This window comes from Macrobrachium nipponense, chromosome 48 (assembly GCF_015104395.2).
Source record: "Macrobrachium nipponense isolate FS-2020 chromosome 48, ASM1510439v2, whole genome shotgun sequence".
NCBI classification, from domain to species: domain Eukaryota; kingdom Metazoa; phylum Arthropoda; class Malacostraca; order Decapoda; family Palaemonidae; genus Macrobrachium; species Macrobrachium nipponense.
In genome coordinates, this window is record NC_087223.1 from 15714805 (window position 1) to 15735335 (window position 20531).

At 38.9% G+C, this 20531-nt stretch overlaps 1 protein-coding gene across 1 annotated transcript; it reads left to right on the forward strand.

Annotated features, from left to right (window-relative positions):
• Positions 1-1988: 1988 nt before the first annotated feature.
• On the forward strand, positions 1989-13288 carry LOC135205147 (alpha-2-macroglobulin-like protein 1). The gene is made up of 14 exons (XM_064235511.1): positions 1989-2124; positions 2813-2930; positions 3454-3682; positions 4331-4527; positions 4816-4895; positions 5168-5289; positions 5816-5966; positions 6666-6799; positions 6902-7006; positions 7403-7795; positions 10106-10321; positions 11121-11354; positions 12091-12246; positions 12749-13288. The coding sequence occupies exons 1-14, from the start codon at positions 1989-1991 to the stop codon at positions 12776-12778; spliced, it is 2301 nt and encodes a 766-aa protein (XP_064091581.1). The 3' UTR covers positions 12779-13288.
• The last annotated feature ends 7243 nt before the right edge of the window (positions 13289-20531 follow it).

Genomic DNA, 20531 nt, shown 5'->3' on the forward strand with positions numbered 1-20531 from the left:
TCTGGCTAACCCCTGGACCAGGTTGAGTTTCCATTAGTTCCTGGGAAAGTTATTCATACAGCGAATGTTCTCGAGTCTTACGGACCTTCTCAGGTGGGGAATATCACTGGGAGCCTCTTGATTGGCTTCTACCTGAGTGATGTCACAGCTGGTATTGTTATCATAATTATGTGCTTCACGTCCGGTGTTGATCGTCTTATGTGCGCTGGTACTTTCGTTGGGTGGGAGGGGCGTGGTCCTCCTCACACACGTCGGTATCAGGAACACATCTTGAGTGGTGTTGAGGGGAGGCTTTTGTTTAAGAATAAAAAGTGCTTCTAGGAGGTGCAGACGTCGTGGGTCAGGGACTCTCCCTATGATTTTGACATTCATGATGATGTCATCTCTTATGATGTTCTGCTGGTGTGTAAGGGCGTGCTGCCTAATGGCTCCCTCCTGGGCGTGGCAGGAGATCCTTTTAGACAGGCGCATCATCGTCATACCGACGTAAATCCCAGGGCATCCTTGGGAGGGGTATACATATCAGTAGACGACGTTGGACTGCTTGAGGGGGTCTCCTATGGGCAGAGGGGTTGTTCTTCATCAGGAGGTCCTTTGTACGCCGATTCTTGTAGTAAATAATGAGGGACACTTTCTTCCCTTCCTCCATAGGGCGGACATGTTCCTCTATTATTTTCTTGATGGCTGTTTCATCCTCCTTGTATTGGTGGTGCATGAAGGCTTTGTAGAAAAGTTTTATATCCTCCAGAGGTGGAATGTACCTTTACTCTTCCTCTGTCATGTACCATTTGTCGAAGGTGGCTCGTATTTCTCGGTTTATGAGTTTATTTGAGTACCTATTGTTGACCAGCATCTGGGATGCTCGGTCGAGTTCGAGGAGAGTGTCCTGCCACGTCGAACAGTGCGAGAGGGCCCTTCTGACGAAGGCCCTGATGGTGGTGGTCTTGAAGCGCTCAGGACACTTGCTATCTCCATTTAGACATAGTCCAAGGTTCGTAGCTTTGATATAGGCACTCGTGGTTAGATTCTGATCCTTCTTCGTGACAAGGACGTCGAAGAAGGGGAGCCAATCGTTACTGCTGTACTCGACGGTGAAGTTGACTGTGCTGTGATGCAGGAACTGCTGTTGAAGGGCTTCTACCTCATCCTTGAATTCGGCTTGTATGAAGATGTCATCTATATAACATACGTATGTGCGGGGACATCTGTGCTGAGAGAAGACCCTTTCTTCCACGTCTCCCATGTAGAAGTTACCAAAAAGGACTCCTAAGGGGGCCCCATCACTAAGCCATCCTTCTGGTGGTGCATCTGTCCTCGGTGGGTGGTGAAAGGGGCTTTCTTCGTGCAGATATTGAGCAGGGTTCTTAATGAGTCTTCTGGGATGTTCGGGGGTCTCATATCAGGATTCCTATATACCAGCTCCATGATGATCCCTATTGTCTCGTCGACTGGTACGTTGGTGAATAGGGACTTAACGTCTAAGGACGCCATGGTTCCCGCACCAGAGGAGTCGCGGATCTTCTCCAAAAAATCCACCTGGAGTAGATATAGGGAGTAAGAATATTATCAAGACGTTTGGCCAAGGTGTAAATCACGGCAGGCATTTGGCTGATGATCGGGCATAGGGGGTTGCCTTCCTTGTGGGTCTTCACATTCCTGTATAGGTAGCCGAGGCTGTAGTTTCCTTGGATTGGTGGGAGGTGTGTGGCATTTGTAGCAGCATTCATGGCCGTGATGACTCGGTTGGCGTTGCATTTCATGTCTTCCGTTGGGTTCCTCATAATCCTCTCAAACTTGGAGACCTCAGATAAAATGGCGTCGAGTTTCTTGAAGTATTCTGAGGTGCTGATGAACACAAACGTGGCTCTCTTGTCTGCACGGTCTTACAGGTCTTCTTCAGATCTGTGGTTGCCTCTTTCATATCTCTAGTGTAAATTCCACTAGAGTATGACCCCCTATCCGTAAGGGCCTCTGTTAGCGTGCATGAGATGATCAACACCGGACATGATGCACATATTTATGAAAATAATGCCAGGGGTGACGTCACTCAGGTAGAAGCCAATCAAGAGGCTCCCAGTGGTATTCCCCACCTGGGAAGGTCCGTAAGACTCAAGAACGCTCACTGTATGAGTCACCTTCCCAGGAACCAATGAAAACTCAACCTGGTCCGGGTTCTCCAGACTGTACTCGAGAGCCCGCAAGTGCAGGATATAAGGAGAAGGACTCGCCACTGGAAATATTACGGGCTGCTCTGTGAGCAAGAGCCCGTGCTGACACAAGGTCAGCTAAATCAAAAACAACAACAACACTGGAATTCAGTCCCTCAGCAGTCATCACTGGAAAATGTCTCGTAGATCTGGACAAAACATTGTGTTGGAGAGAGAGAGAGAGAGAGAGAGAGAGAGAGAGAGAGAGAGAGAGAGAGAGAGAGAGAGAGAGAGAGAGAGAGAGAGAGAGAGAGAGAATTGTATAAGCAATAATAAACACCAAAATGACTCAACCGAATTACACCATGCCCTTTGGTGCATTGCTCACCAGTCTAAGCAACAGAGAGAAAGCTGTCATCAGAAAAATAGAGAAGACTCTCAACAAGATAAATAGTGCTGAAGCAGCAACCATTTTTAACAAAACCTGTCTACGAGAGGGTCTCCTTCCATACATAGTAAGGAATAATAATACTACCATTTAATTGAAGAATGTACCCAATAGGATATTAATTACCCTTTTCTTCTGCAGCATTCCTAACCAGAAATATCAATGATGTTTCTTTCCTGTTTATGATTTGTACAATGATGGCTTGCTCTACCATCAGGTGCTGGTATTGGTGCTGGTGGTGGTGTTGCTGGTGGTGGTGCTGGTGAGGCAGTTGAAGCTCCTGAATCAAGGGAGTACTTTCCAGAAACCTGGCTGTGGCAGATGGTAGTCGTAGGGTAAGCAGTGATGGCTTGTAAACGGATGCTGTTTTCTCTTTCACTGGTGTTTTCCCCTGAGTATCAGGCTTCCCGTGCTGAAGGGAAAGCTGACACTCTCTGCACCTGCACTGTTGTTTATCCTCGAGTTTTCAGGCTGTCTGTGCTGAAGGGAAATGTTGATATTTTCTGCACTTCTACTTTTGTTTTTCCCTAATCCTTCAGGCCACATGTGTTGAAGAAAAAAGAAGACACTCTCTGTACTTCTACTGTTGGTTTTCTTTGAGTTTTCAGACTGCATGTGTTGAAGAATAAATTTGACACTATACACCTGCACTGTTTTTTTTCCTTGAGTTTTCAGGCTGCCTGTGTTAAAGTGACCCTGATGTCTATAAATCTACATAATTTCTTCATGCTTGTTTGTTGTGCGTTTCTCAGCATCTCTCCCACCTACTTCTTCTGGAAGCTTAAGTACATCAGGGATATTTGGCCTGTTAATCTATCAGTCTTTTGGTAAAACTAACAATTTTCTCTTCTATGACAGTGATGGTGGACAGACCAAAGAAGACCTCGAGTTACCAGACACCATTACGGAGTGGGTGGGCGAAGCTGTTTGCACCCATCCAGAAAAAGGTTTAGGCCTAAGTCCCTACGCAACAGTCACCACTTTCACCCCATTCTTCCTGGATCTAACGATGCCAGCAACTGCAAGAAGAGGAGAAAACATTCCAATCAAGGTCTCGCTCTTCAATTACCAGAATGAGACGTTGCCGGTAAGTTTCTAGATGGTTTTCTAGTTCAGAATTAACTGGAAGGTTAGTTCAGGATGTGTTCCAGTTTAAAATTAACTGGGCGGTTAGCCTATGTTGTTTACCAGTTCTAATTTAACTGGAAGGTTATTTCACCTTGTCTTCCAGTTCTGAATTAACTGGAAGGTTGACCTATGTTGCCGTCTAGTCCTTGTTTACTGAACATAGGGTTTTAGAGTTAAATTCTGAGTATTTTCAAGTTATTCTTTGGTAACAAGATTACTTACTGGTGACAGGACATGCCAGTCTTGACTGAAGAGTGTGCCAGTTTTAAATAACAGACGAGATAAGTCTGTGGAGTTTCCCAGTCTTCAGGGACTGTGGATAACACTGCCAGAAAGCCCTGGAATCACTGATAGGCAGTAACTAATGTAAAAGGTACTCCAGTCATTGGGTAAAATGAACATAGGCCTAAGCTGATCTGCTAACTTTGCCGTGTTAGTCATTAGTGTACCAGACCTCTGGTGTTCTCTACAACATAGAGCTGCTGTCTCCTGAAGGATACTTTGGAGGAAGAACCCGTGGGTAAATGCTATATGCTGTCACATTTGAGACCACAGGTTTGTCTAAGCCCTTTCTAAGTTCTGTCTAAGCAATTCTCTCTCACTGCAGGTAACAGTTACTCTCCAAGATAGCGGCAACTACACGGCTTCAACTAGATCAGCAGACCTCTGCGTTAAGACCAACGACAAGGGCGTGGCAGAGTTCATCGTGACGCCCTCTGCAGTTGGAGATGTAAATCTTACTTTCACGGCTGCTGTGAACAGACTGAATACACAGTGCAGTAGTACCACGACCTTGGTGAAGAGGTCAGTTCTTTCAAAAGTATAATCGCTGCTGTAGAGCAAAATTGGTGGTAGTGATAATATCTTTAGAGTTTATGTTTTGGAAGCTTTCGTGTGGACCTCGTTGAGACTAGATTGCTATTTAGGAAATGAAGCTGTTTCTTAGCTTGTCACGAGAGTTTCAACTAGCCCACTAAACCTGGCTAGATAATCTGACCCATCCATATATAGACAAATATGTATGTAATGTCTGAAAGCTGAAAGTAGCCCTTGTATTTAAATTAAGAGACTTAAATATGTTTTTCGTTTCAGTGATACAGTCATCAAGCCATTGATGGTCAAATTTGAAGGCGTCATGGAAGAAAAAGTGGCAAGCGACTACTTTTGCTTAGGTAAGAGTGCTGATTTTTTTTTTTTCTTTTTGGAGAATACAAATCTCATTTCAGTTCACTTATAAATGACTTACATATGCTTTCATCTGGCCTGGGCTACATAAGGACACTGGAATAGCCATTAGAGTATAGTATTTAGCCACAGAGGCTATTGCAATATGCAACACACAAGCAAGGGCTTACTTATCGTATCATCTGGCCTGGGTTTACATAATAGCACTGAATTCCCCTTCAAGGTTAAACATTCATACCTTTTCTTACAACCTCAACAGTGAATGGCCAACCACAAGGTTCCTTTGACCCTTGGTCGATCACGACCCCAAAAGGAATTGTTCCAGACTCCCAAAGGATTTTCGTCAGTGCCACGAAGGATATCATGGGGCCGACGCTGGAAGTAAGTCTAATTAATATTAGACTGCCTCTCAAACTTGTTCTCTTTTTAGGTTTTCTTATAATTATGTTAATTTCTAAATTAATATATGGCAATATTTGGTCATTTTTCATATCTGGTACAGATAAGCACATCAGAATTGTAAGTGTAGCAGTTTTGATAATCTATACAGCAGAGGAAGCAGTAAAAATTGCTATTTAGCCTACACGCTGATTATTTATCTATCATTGACGTAGAAGCGAATGGAATTATAAGAAAAACTAAGAAGAATCACTACATCATTAATTTCCTTGAGGCAACCATTCTGTTAAACAGAATCTTATTGTTGTCATTATTCAAATTATTGCTCTTATGATTATTAGATTGCGTTTATGTGTCAGTCTAATATGATATCACCACTCCTGATTACAACACTTTAAACTCTCCAGTCATCAGAATCTGGCTTTCCATTCAAGATTAGACCTACGACAATACAACTGATTCATTCACAATTCCTTCATTTACAATTCCTTCTCTGTTTACATTCCAGAACTTGGGGAGCTTAATAGCCATGCCTTACGGGTGCGGAGAACAGAACATGCTTAAGTTTACATCGAATATATATGTTCTTCAGTACCTGGAGGCCATTGGGCAGCTGACTTCAACTATGGAACAAGATGCCAAGAGATATATGAAGGCTGGTGAGGGACAGTTCAAGTCTTTTTTTTTTTTAATCTTTGCCTAGGTTTTCCAACTGCTTTCTGTCCGGTGCTGTCACAGCTTCTAGTACAGCGGTCTACAGCCACTGTAGAGCTGTGAAGATATTATTTTGGAGATTAAAATAATATCTATAAGAAAGAACTAAGGTTACAGAGCTCGTGTGAATTGGGAAACCTGTGACCTTTGTCTACCGTAGGCCTATAGGCCTAATAAAAGTATGGCAGTTTTCTTAGGATTTTCCCTTTCTCCTTGTCCTGTGCAATCATAGTTCCAGGTAAGGCGTGACCTACAGTCACTGTAGAGACGTTAAGCCTACGCCAAAAAAGCCTAGTATCCTAAATAATTTCTAAGTAGAGAAAGTTTATGTTACAGAGAAGCTCATTTGAATTAAGCAACAGGGGACCTTTGTCCATAGGCCTAAAGGGCTAATAGAAGAAGAAAGAGAGAAGGGGCCTAAATCTAATAGAGAATTTTGAGCAGCATGAAGGCTACTTTGTCTTCCGTAGGACTAATAAAAGTAGGGAAGAATGAATAGGCCTAACTTTAAAATATAAGATAAGCAATGTTGCATCACATTTAATCTGGGTTTAATAGGTTTTCTAGACCTTTCTAGACTTCTAGCTTTCGTTAGGACTAAAGTCCTACAAGGAAACTATCCTTAACCGCCTTTCATATTGCAGGATACCAGCGCGAACTGACTTACAAGAGGAAAGACGGGTCCTACAGTGCTTTTGGCCAGAGCGATCCAGAAGGATCTACTTTATTGACAGCCTTTGTCCTACGGTCTTTCGGCCAAGCTGCTGAATATATCACTGTAGGTTCCTAGGTTCCTCCGACTTCCTTTGGAGGATTTCTGTCATTTTTCCTGCTTGTGAGGGTTTTGTTTTAAGGAATAAAAGGTAAATTTGAATTCCAGGTTGACGAGAACGAGCTGGAAGCGAGCAGTGACTGGCTGCTTGGACTCCAAGATAAGGATGGATGCTTTCCTCTCAAGGGAGCTATTCACAACAAGCGTCTCCTGGTAATGTCAAGTGTTGTGTTGTGGAAATATGAAAATTGTGGTCATGGGGTTTGGTAGATTGTATTGCCAGGAAAGTAAATGTTTTCCATAAGATTGTGCAGGTTTTGTATGTAGGAACTATGATTATGCAGCTTTTATAAGTAGGAACTTCGATTAAAAAGTGTGACAATTATAATCTTGGTGCTTCAAGGATTGCATTTCCCAGGAGCTAAATGTTCACCATAGATTTCTCAGCTTTCATAAGTAGAAACTTAGATTAAAAGTATGATTTTCCATCTTGGTATATGAGGTGAGATTTGACGAGTCTAATATATTTTTATGGTCGTCACTGGAAAACAGGTTGCTATTCCCCAAGTTAAACTCATAAAGGGAATTTGATCTGTATCCTTATTCCAGGGAGGCATTGATGGCCAGTCCCTAGTGCCAATGACAGCCTACGTCCTGATATCAATGCTGGAATCTGGAAAAGTCGACAACGCAACAGCAGTGACCAACGCCATCAAATGCATCACATCTACAACCAAAACTGACCCCTACACAAACGCCCTCGTAGGCTATGCCCTGGCCCTCGCCTCTGACAGCCGAGCTAAGAGCATCATAGACCAGGCCAAGAACGCCCTGACGACTGACCCCGCCGCCCTTAATCAGCCAACTCTCGTGGAGACGGCTGGATATACACTTCTGGCCATGATGAAGGTGGACCAGAATGCCTATGTAGGCGAGGCTTCAAAGCTTGCCAAGTTGATCTCTAGCAACAGGAATGGGCAGGGTGGTTTTGTGTCCACTCAGGTGAGTATCACTATTATTATTATTATTATTATTATATTATATTTTATTATTATTTATTATTAATTTATTAATTAATTATTATTATTATTATTATTATTATTATTATTATTATTATTATTATTATTATTATTCAGGAGATTAGCCACAGTTACATAAAACAAGCCTATAAGGGTTAGTGACTTGAAATTCAATGTTATTATTACCATTATAATTCAGGCCCCATTCATATGGAACAAGCCTACAGGTCCCATTGAAAAATATTATCATTATTATTATTATTATTATTATTTTGCTCTATCACAGTCCTCCAATTCGACTGGGTGGTATTTATAGTATGGGGTTCCGGGTTGCATCCTGCCTCCTTAGGAGTCCATCACTTTTCTTACTATGTGCGCCGTTTCTAGGTTCACACTCTTCTGCATGAGTCCTGGAGCTACTTCAGCGTCTAGTTTTTCTAGATTCCTTTTCAGGGATCTTGGGATCATGCCTAGTGCTCCTATGATTATGGGTACGATTTCCACTGGCATATTCCATATCCTTCTTATTTCTATTTTCAGATCTTGATACTTATCCATTTTTTTCCCTCTCTTTCTCTTCAACTCTGGTGTCCCAAGGTATTGCGACATCAATGAGTGATACTTTCTTCTTGACTTTGTCAATCAACGTCACGTCTGGTCTATTTGCACGTATCACCCTATCCGTTCTGATACCATAGTCCTAGAGGATCTTTGCCTGATCAGGTTGGTGCTCGTATCACTTATTACTGCAAGGTAGCTGATGTTTCTTGCACAGGCTCCAGTGGAGGGCTTTTGCCACTGAATCATGCCTCTTTTTGCACTGGTTCTGTGCAAGTGCCGGGCATTCACTTGCTATGTGGTTTATGGTTTCATTTTTCGTATTGCACTTCCTACATATGGGAGAGAAGTTATTTCCATCTATCGTTCTTTGAACATATCTGGTTCTTAGGGCCTGATCTTGTGCCGCTGTTATCATTCCTTCAGTTTCCTTCTTTAGCTCTCCCCTCTGTAGCCATTGCCAATTGTCATCGCTGGCTAGTTCCTTAGTCTGTCTCATGTATTGTCCGTGCATTGGTTTGTTGTGCCAGTCCTCTGTTCTGTTTGTCATTCTCCTGTCTCTGTATATTTCTGGGTCTTCGTCTACTTTTATTAGTCCTCCTTCCCATGCACTCTTTAGCCACTCGTCTTCACTGGTTTTCAGATATTGCCCCAGTGCTCTGTTCTCGATGTTGGCGCAGTCCTCTATACTTAGTAGTACTCTCCCTCCTTCCTTTCGTGTTATGTACAGTCTGTCCGTATTTGCTCTTGGGTGTAGTGCTTTGTGTATTGTCATATGTTTGCTGGTTTTCTGATCTATGCTGCGGAGTTCTGCCTTCGTCCATTCCACTATTCCTGCGCTGTATCCGATTACTGGCACTGCCCATGTGTTTATGGCTTTTATCATATTTCCGGTGTTGAGTTTTGACTTGAGTATCGCCTTGATTCTCTGCATATATTCTTTCCTGATCGTGTCCTTCATCTCTTGGTGTTTTATATCCCCTCCTTCCATTATTCCCAGGTATTTGTATCCAGTCTCATCTATGTGTTTGATGTTGCTCCCATCTGGTAGCTTTATCCCTTCAGTTCTCGTTACTTTGCCTTGTTGCCTCTTTTCTTGAGTTGGTACCCGGCATCCATCTTCTGTAGTACTTTTGTCATGGGAATCATGGCTACTACGAAGAGTAGTGGGGACAGTGAGTCGCCCTGGAAGATCATTATTATTATTATTATTATTATTATTATTATTATTATTATTATTATTATTATTATTATTATTATTATTATTATTATTATTATTATTATCATTATTATTCAGACGTGAAACCTAAGGTTCCAAAAATATTGCAACATTCTTTGAAAAAAGTTGCAGAAGATAACAAATACAGAAAGAAGAGATAGGCTATTGTGAAAAAAAAATTAACGAATAAATAGATAAAAAAAAGGTAAAAAATTTTCAAATTACAATGTGAATTGTTTCATGGTACAAATGAGTACAGAATTTCATGACAGTGAATTGTCTCGATGTTGATGTAGACATTGGCTGTTTATATCTGTAAATATTCACTTGCTTTTATTTATTTGGCTTCTATTTTTTCTATATAATGTCTTCTTGATTTCACATACAGACGTTGTAGTCTGTGAAGACTACAACTTTTGGCAGTGAATACGAACATTTGTAAATTTTTTAATGCATGTGACGAGTTGAGTAATAATTTGAAAAAAAATCTAAAATTCTCAAAAATTCTTCCCCCAGGACACCGTCATAGGCCTACAATCTTTAGCAACGTTCAGTGAGAAATACCCGTCACCCAAAGGATCCATGAACCTGGGAGTTACAGCAGGTAACCAGACACTCTCTTTCACACTGAACGAGGAGAATCGTCTTCTACTGAACACTGAGTACATCACCCAATCTCCCCCCTTCAATGTCACTCGAACAGCTACGGGTGAGGGCTGTGCTTTGGTCATGGTGAGTTTGGAATGGTTTGTAGAGCTATTTTTGAGTTTTTTTCTGTAAAAGAGAACTATTGAGATGGATGGCTTTGTCTGTACGTCCGCACTTTCGATATGTTGGTCATCCACCCTTCAGTCATCAAACATAACAATTTGCATCCCTCTAGCCTAAGTAGTTTCTATTCTAGTTGAGGTTAAATTTGGCCATGTTCTTGCGTCTGCCACCGCTATAGGTGCCAAAAATACAAGCCACCAGCAGGCCGTGGCTGAGAGTTTAATAAAGCATTATACGTAGTACAGAAAACTCGATTGTGGCGAAGAAACTTTGGCGCATTTTTTACTTATTTTGATTTAAAACTTTTTTGCAATATTCTTTCATGTTAGATACATGATCCGTATATGTACCATTCCTTGTATAAATGCACAATGCTCTTATTCTGTCAAACCTCCTGTTACTTGCAGTGATTTTTACAGAACTAGTTTTTTTTATTTTCAAACTTCTCGTCCAATGTTTTCATAATGGACACTTGATCTGTACATGTACCATTCCTTGGCAAGATGCACATCACTCTTACCCCGTCAACACCTATTTAATAATTTAAAACCACACCATACACTCCTCCAGGTGCACTGAGTAATGCCATGTCCAATAAATCTTTCTATGTTGTACAGAGAAGTAACTTATTCTTCTTCCCAGTTGCCTTATGCATCAACTGGCCAAAGGTTTCGTCTTTGTAAATTCTGAATCTGAGACTCTGTACTGTCTAACAGAGCTTGTAAGTTCTATTATGATTATTATTATTATTATTTCACAGCTTGTCCAGAGATACAACGTCCCTGAACTGCAAGAGAGCAATGCATTCAGGCTGTCCGTAACGCCAAGTAAGGTGAGCTGCACAAAATACGACATGAAGGTTTGTGCCACTTATCTCCTACAAGATGGCAAATCTAACATGGCGGTCATCGAGGTGGACCTTGAAACGGGATACTCGGCTGTCAAGGCTGACCTCCAGAGTTTGGTTAATCAGAGTCTTATTAAACGTCATGAGGTAAGTGTTTGGGGGAGAAGTTGGCGCCTTGTGGGTGGTACTTCCTTACAGTGATGTGGGTGAAATGACTGAGATTGTACTTGGTAGAATACTCTTGATGATGATAAACCTACTAAGCTTTTCTTTTAGTAAATAGAATTATAGTACCCAGGCACTCAAGAAAGGACAAGAATTTCAATTTAAAAGTGTGGAGGGAGCTTCTGGGAGTCAAAAAATGACTGGGATTGAAGTTGGTAGAATGCTCTTGTGAGTGGAAAACCTGCTCAACTGATTTCTTTAAGTAAAGAGACTGACAGTACTCAGGCACAAAAGAAAGGGCAAATCAATTCTCCTGATGTGTGGTGGAAGCTTTTGGGAGTAAGTAAAATAAGCCCAAAGCCAAGAAACTGATATTGTACTAATTTATTTAAATTAATAGACTGATAGTAGCCAGGCACTCAAGAAAGGACAAAAGCATCAATTTCTAAGTGTGAAAGAAGCTTTAGGGAATCAGAAAAACACACCAAAGCCAAGGAACTGAGATTGTACTTGGTAGAATACTCTTGACTTTAAAAAACCTACAAAGCTAATTTCTTTAAGTTAAGAGATTTGTAGGACCCAGGCACAAAAGGAGAGGCAAAACCCTATCTTAAAAGTTTAGTAGAAGTTTTTGAGAGTTAAATAAGAAATAAAAGCACACCAAATTCCAAGCACTAGAATGAGCAAAACCCATTAAAAAAAATCTGAACCCCTCCAGGAGAACGATGGAGTGATTTCTCTCTACCTGGATGCCGTGACGTCATCTGAGAAGTGTCTCGTTTTTGGCACCACGACAGAAACGAGAGTAGACAATGCCTCACCGGGGACCGTTTCTGTTTATGATTACTACGAGCCCAAGGAAAAAGTCACTCAGGTAATGATTACCTTTGTTGTTGGAGAGTTAAATTTCTCGATGATGACATACCAAAACAAGGTCAGAATGGACCAGGGAATGATGATGATAATGCAAATAAATAAATAAATAAATAAATATATAAATAAATAAGAGATACTTAAGCCTATATTCAAAATAGTACCCTTGACCCCAAAGCTATAGGACTCGATGCTTAGTCCAATAAAAGGTAACATCACTGTAAGGTTGTTTATATATCCAGACTATCTATAACTACTTCTGTCTACCCATGCTACTGTGGGTTAGGTTAGGTTAAGTTAGTTTGACTTTAGTGATTAACTACTTATAAAGTTACTGTCATTTCAACTAACTGATTACAACCACTAGTACCATTTCAATATTGAATTAGCGTTCAACTATTCTTATTTGTTATGCATATACTTGTGGGTGGGGGTCAGGTAACCTTATTGCGATGTTTAGATCTCATCTTCTTTCACCAGACCTTACAACGTTTTCTTTCCAGAAATACGTGACAGACAGACAAGGATGTTGAATTCAAGATTCTAGATATGATGGAAGACTCTAGATGTTGTGAACTGGTTATCAACTATTCTAGAAGACAGGTGGCTGGAATCTATTCATGGAAACTTGTTGTTAATGTTTGTGTGATTTGGCTGAGACTAGATCTGCATATTTTTCATATTTTCTTAAGCACTTTAACCTGGTGTTGAAAACTGATAACTTAAACAGTTCTGTCATATAATCTTTCATATACATGATTACATAGGAGAAATTAGTTAGGAATAGATAAATTAAATTTCAGCTCCACAATCACTGCAAAGTTTCTTCAAAGTTTAGCAAACTAAATCATTGAGGCTTTATTATATGGAAGGATATAAATAGCACGTTCTTTGGGTTGTAATTAATGTCAAAGTTCACTGTACTTTTGTTTCTGAAAAGTAAAAAAAATCGAAATAAATATCACGTGAGGAATTCATCTTACTGATTATATGTCTCATGTGCAATGTTTGTTATATTGTTTTCGTAAAAGTGTATTGCAGATTCTACAACATAATAACTTGCATTTGACAAGTGTTTTACTTCCCCACAAAAGATTGTAAGAATAATTTCCGAAGAAATGTCGTCTAATGTGTTGATGAGCTTTATATGAAGAATCCTGGTAAATAAGTCCTTTAAGACAATTCCTCAATAGTTTGACTCACAAACAAAATTATTTCAAAGACACTTTCTTACTGAATATTGTCCAATGGCATTTTTGCCTTCCTTGTCTGTAGAACTGTGTAAAAGAAAAGATTTCTGAAGGCCCATTTCCGTATATACATCACCTGAGAGCTTATACTCGTACATCTGAAAACCTATATCCACCTGCGTTTTCAATCTACATGAAAGAACTTTAAAGAGGTTTATCAAATCATAAGTCTTCTGCTAACTTGGAATCCCCAAGTGTTTCCTCACGTAAGGTCAGAGGATTGTAAATTAATAGATATTATATTCTACACCTGCACAAAGTATCTTTCGCCTACCATCCAATGTCACAGGAAGTGGCAATACTACATAGATACAGCAATAGCCCTTGCAACAGTGCACAGGTTCTATAACTCCAGGTGGTTGTAAGAAACATTGATAGTATTTTAAAATATTTATTGCAAGAACAGAAGCACCAACAGCCAAAATAAAACTGAAAACTAATGAAAGGGACAGGAATGACCTGGGTGAACCAAAGATGTGAATTGGAGCTAAATCAAATGTCCAAGGGAAATTTCTAAATGACTCAGAAAATGGAAGAGGGATAAGTATTCAACTCACCAAGGTTGTCATTCTGGTCCTCTGCAATAAAAGTATACCGTAATCTCTTTATATTATATAAACATAAAGAGTAATGCTCGTGATTTGATTTGTTTATCAGCTGATGTCACAGGAAGAACTTGAGCAGAAACGACAGAGATGTGTAATTAATACATCTTTGTACCCCAAAGCTATGTTAATTATTATCTTTATTATTACCTCGGTAGGTGAGACCTATTCACAAGGAACAAGCTCACCAAAGGGGCCACTGACTTGAAAATCAAGCTTCCAGAGAATGTTGGTTTTATCCTCCCACCGCTGAAGACCCCCAACGCTCATGATACAGAGCCAGTGATTCTTCATCGCTTTGGGGTTAGCCACATCTGAGCGGCATGTCACGACACTAACCGCCATTCTTGGTGGTGGTTTCTGTTCAAGCCTTTCTTGTGTCTTCAGCAAATGAAAGCTCTTCATCAAAATGTTATCTTAGCTCATTTAAATGAGAGAAAAACACGACGACATCAACTTTTTTAGAGACTAAATCAGGCTCACGGGGTCATTCAGATAAGAGAAACAATTGGAAAAACACGAATAACTATATTTATCAGGATATTTATCAAAATAATGACCAGCCCTCCTCAGGACAATGGCTCATCAAAATCATATTCCAACGACGAATTTGTATCAGAAATGGTTATATATTCACTCAATAAAATATTCATTTATTGAAGTTACCATAATTCCGAGAGCACCCACATAAAAGGGAGGACATTATCAACATCCTTGCCTGTCAGTCACATATTTCTGGAAGAAAGTAAGAATTTTCGTTAAGAACAAAGGATTTGAATGTCCAACTATACCTTTAACCAGCCAAGTACCCCAGTGGTTGAAAGAAAGTAGGAATTCTTGTTCATAAAAAGGAATTCGAATCTCCAACTATGTTTTTGCTTACTCGGTGAGGAAGCCTACAAACTGCTTTGTTGTTGTTGTTCTATTTGGGGGGTGTAGGAAAGGTCTATGGAAGAGCCTGAAAAGGTCTGAAAAAGGTGTTTCATGTTGAGTTACAGATACAGGAATTTTAGGATAGGATATTTTTGATTTTTTTATGAAATTGAAATGTAAGAAATAAATAATGCGCATGTTACAAAGCACAGAAAAATGATTTCCACTAAAATATAGCATATTTATTTTAATTATCGTTGGTGAAACAAGCATCTATTTGACCGCAGATTTCAGCACGTTTTAAATCTTGGACGCATCCCGAGTAATCTGGAGGTAGGATCACGCCTTATTAACCAGCCAAGTACCCCAGGGGATGAGAGAAATTAAGAATTCTTGCTAATAAGAAGGAATTTGAACCTCCAACTATTTCTTTAACCAACCAAGTACCCCAAAAATGTTGTTAGAATTGGGACTAGTACATTGTACATCAAATAGGTGGAAGTGAAGTTATTTTGGTATGGAATTAAACAGTTTACAAGTGTGATAACTTGAAAATGTTTAGAAAATGGATATGGATAAAGAATAATTCAATGTGGAATGACAAGAAGATGCATAATTACCAGCTAGAATTATAAGTTTGATACTACGTAGTTAATGACGTAGCTAATAAGTTAATTCAATACAGAATGGAAAGAAGATTTATAGTATTAATTAAATGGCAATTTTGATGTATATTAGTCAAGATTAGAGTTAAGATGCAAAAGATCATTAGACAACTAAAAAGGTGTGAAAATGAAGTCTCTAAATAAGATGCCTAGTAGGAACCACACCAACTGAACTATTTACCTTTGTCACCCTCAGTTTTGGCTCGTAATAATCGTAAACAGACACCGTCCCGGGAGAGGCATTATTTATCTTGGTGTTCGTCATAGTACCGAAGAAAATGCAGGTTTCATTCGACGTTATCGTATCCAGGTAGAGTGAAACGACGCCATACTTTTCCTGAAACACGAAAATATAAATCTGTGAAACTTTGAACTTTTGTTCATAGGATTTCTCGCAATGCTTTGCCATACTTTGAGGTTCCCTGACTTCTAGAATTTCCTGATGCTTTTAAAACCTCTAATCCATAAGAGAGAGAGAGAGAGAGAGAGAGAGAGAGAGAGAGAGAGAGAGAGAGACCTTACCTTACTTTACAGGCCTTACATCTTGTTCGGCTTGCCCCAGGTCCCTCAGTGTGAGGCGCCTCTAAAGTCTACCAGAGAGTTGCTAGTGCATCTTCCGGTATATTTTGCATCTTCCAATCTTGGATGGTCTGGGATGCAGCTTAGATATTTGTCGAGCTTATTCTTAAACACATCTACGCTCACTCCTGATATATTCCTCAGATGAGCTGGCAACGCATTGAATAGACGCTGCATTGTCAATGCTGGTGCGTAGTGGATTAATGTCCTGTGTGCTTTCCTTATTTTTCCTGGTATAGTTTTGGGCACTATTAATCTACCTCTGCTTGCTCTTTCTTATATTTTTAGCTCCATGATTTTTTCGGCTATTCCTCCTATCTGTTTCCATGCCTGAATTATCATGTAGCGTTCTCTTCTCCTTTCTAGACTATATAATTTTAAGGTTTGTAGTCTTTCCCAGTAGTCAAGATCCTTAACTTCTTCTATTCTAGCTGTAAAGGACCTTTGTACTCTCTCTATTTGTGCAATATTCTTTTGATAGTGTGGGTACCATATCATATTGCAATATTCAAGTGGACTACGAACATATGTTTTATAAAGCATGATCATGTGTTCAGCTTTTCTTGTTTTGAAGTGCCGTAACAACATTCCCATTTTTGCTTTACATTTTGCCAATAGAATTGCTATTTGATCATTGCATAACATGTTCCTATTCAACATCACACCAAGGTCTTTAACTGCTTCCTTATTTGTGATTGTCTCATTATTAGGTCCCCTATATGCATATAGCTTTCCTTCTCTATCTCCATAATTTATTGATTCAAATTTATTAAAGTTAAATACCATCCTATTTACCTCTGCCCAATCATATACTTTGTTAAGGTCTCTTTGTAACGCATTCCTATCTTCATCACAAGTAATTTCTCTACTTATTCTTGTGTTATCGGCGAAATTACTCACTACCGAGTCCTTAACATTACAGTCTATGTCTGCAATCATAATAACAAACAGTAATGCAGCTAACACCGTACCTTGTGGTACACTGGATATTACCTTAGTTTCATCCGATTTCTCATCGTTTGCAATAACTATCTGTTTTCTGTTGTGTAAAAATTCTTTTAACCATCTCCCTACTTTGTCCACTATATTATCTTTTCTAGTTTTCTTCGCTAATATATTATGATTTACCTTGTCAAAAGCTTTTGCAAAGTCTTGATAAACCACATCTGTTTCATTTCCGTTTTTCATATTTTTGTATATGTTCTCACAGTGGACTAACAGTTGGGTTTGTGTACTTTCTCTGGGTACAAAACCATGTTGTCCTATATTAAACAAATTATTTTTTATTAAATGTTTCATAATAATTTTCTTCACTACCCTTTCATACTATGTGATGTTAGACTCACATGCCTATAATTACTTGCCTCTATTCTTGATCCACTTTTGAAAGTAGGGGTAATATATGCTAATATGTGCTCATCATAAATCTTGCCTGTATCTACACTTTGTCTTAATAATATTGCCAGGGGCTTTGCGATAGAATGAACTACTTTCTTTAGCAAATTAGCAGGGACACCATCAGGCCCAGCTGCAGCTCCATTTTTAATTTTATTAATAGCCTGCACAATATCGGCTTCACTAATATCTATGTCTGATAAATATTCACTATTTTCATCCCTTATTTCTATATCATTATCTTCATTATCAATTCTACGGGTAAATTCTCTCTTATATCTTTCTGCCAATATGTTGCATATTTCCTTTTTTTCATTCGTTAATCTCCCTTCAATTCTTAGAGGGCCTATTTCTATTCTTCTTTTATTCATCTTTTTCGCAGACGAGTACAATAGTTTGGGGTTTTGCTTGATATTTACTAGGATTTTTTCTTCCAAGTCCCGTTTTTCATTTTCTTTTGATTGTATAATCTTTTGTTCGGCATTTTCTATCTTACTTTTTTAGTTCCATCACTTTCCATGCATTTTTTTTGTAAGACCTTTTTTCCACTTTCTAATTTCCTGGAACAAGATCCTTCTGTCTCTTGGTATGCATAACTGATGTTTAATTTTCTTCTTCGGTATATATTTATCCAATATTTTCTCTAATATTTTATATAATATCTCCGTATTTACCTGTATATCAGTACTTACGAAAATGTTATCCCAATCTTTGTTTAATTCTTCATTTATTTCTGACCATTTTATATTTTTACTGTAGAAATTGTATTTTCCATATCTTTCCCACTTTTTCGTCTCTTACTTATCTCTGTTCTCACTTGCTTTGGAATGGACTGTTAATTCTATGACATTATGTTCTGAAATGCTCGCATTATAAACTATTATTTCTTAAACATAATTCACCTCGTTCACAAATACTAGGTCTAAAGTATTTTCCTTTCTTGTTGGCAGGTGATTTATTTGTTGAATGTTGTATTCTAGTAGCATATCTAATAGCTTTTCGAATTGCCTCTTATCTTCTACACTACTATTACTCTCTTTTTTATATGTATAAATACAACCACAATCTCCTATTCATTCATTCCAGTCTCCGGATAGAGGAATAGTCCAGTCCTTGTGATTTCTACATATATCATCCAATTTTTCTATTATTGTGTCAAACTCTTTAGTATTAGGGGGTCTATATATTACTATGTGCATTAATTTTTCAGATTCAAATTCCACTGCTATTAGTTCACATTCTGAGATACTATATTTCTCATATATTTTTCCTTGTTTTATGTCTTTCTCATATATCGCGGTTCCCCCTTGATTCCTATTTTTTCTATCTGATCTATAAGTTTGGAACCCTTTTATTTGATCATCATTACCAGTCTCTTGGGAATACCAGGTTTCACTTATATTCATTATATTTAGTTTCTTATCAATTTGGGTTAGTTCTTCTAAGAACTCTATTTCTCTTTTTGAGTTACTCGTAACTAAACTCTGCGCATTCATCTCTATAATGGTTTTCGTGTTATCTCCTTCATTTAATATGGGTAATAATAAGGATTTTCCCGTCTCTTTCCTGATCTGGTATGTTGTTCTTTTTTTCATTTCCAGAAATTCTGACATTAAAAAATCCAACTTTCCCATTATATTTGATCTTCCTTTATCATAATGATTCATTTGGTGTCTGAATCTGCAATTTTCTCCATATCTGCACCATCCCCTAGCATCGTATATACAGTATTTGTAAACAGACACGAATCGCGTCCTCTATTTCCATTATTGAACTAGCCAATTATAAAATCTGTGGTCGTTTAGTTGCCAAACTAGGTACTGGACTAATTCTTTAACAAGCGAATATCTGTGCAAAGAATCGTTGTTTTACACTTGATCTTGAGGCCTGGAGCTGGGCGGTTCTCTTTCGAGATCGCCATTAATAATTTAGAATAAGACTGCGCCCTCCAACTAAATAGCTTGGAGTAAGTAACTGTATTGATTGATCAATTCCATTTGTAATTTACTGGTCGATTCAAATTCAAATTTGTTACTTCTGTTTTGATTGGTTTTGTTGTAATATACTTATTATTGTTTTTTGTAAGTCGTAATGTAAGTGTAATTTAATTTTAATTTAGGTCTGTTGACATTTTCTCTGTAAAGTAGGATAAAAATATTATTGTAATTATTTCATTTGCAGAATGAAATGTCTGTAACGACTTCAACGTCGTGACGTTACATGCCTCGTTCGTATGGTTGGTTGAGGTGTCAATGGTCTTATTCTGATTGGGCAGGTGCAAGCCCCTGCAGTTGCGCTACATTTCATTTCCAAGTGCTCTGCGGAATCGAGGAAACTTTAAAAGTAAGTTCACTCCAATTTGTGCCTTGTGGTATGTAAATTGTCCTCAAGGTCAACTCGTTCATAAATTACTTCATTGTCAACAACAGCAAACAAAAGTGTCAACGAGTTTAGTTCCCGAAAGCTGAATGCTTGAATGCCTAACTAGTTGGTTCCGTCAATGACTCGTCGTCTAGAAAAGTGGCTATTATCAGTTATCGACCCAAAGTTGGTGTTTTGAGGGCAATACTTCTTGTGTTCCATTTCTCATAACTGGGTCGCTGAATTCATCGTTCGGGTGTTGTACTGCTGTTTACTGTTCCTTCTCGTAAACATGCCTCCCAGGAAAGTGAAATCTTTGACTCAGAAGAAATTTGACATTGCCTTTGAGACCTGGACTATTGAAAGTTTGGACGCCGAGGCCATCTTAGCAGATGCAGAGAACGCCACTGTTGATGATCTAAGGTTATCATTGAACTCTCTTCGTGAATCATATAGTGATTTGAAAAGAGTCTCCGCAGGCAATCTGACTTGTGACGTAACTTTGAAAACATTGCGTGATGCGGGTGTTACCTTCCACAAGCTGAGGACGCAGATAAT

Coding starts and splice junctions, on each gene's coding strand:
- LOC135205147 (XM_064235511.1), top strand. CDS start 1,989: ATGATCAACACCGGACATGATGCACATATTTATGAAAATAATGCCAGG. Junction 2,125..2,812: donor AAGACTCAAGAACGCTCACT/GTATGAGTCACC, acceptor CTCTACCATCAG/GTGCTGGTATTGGTGCTGGT. Junction 5,967..6,665: donor CAAGAGATATATGAAGGCTG/GTGAGGGACAGT, acceptor TTCATATTGCAG/GATACCAGCGCGAACTGACT.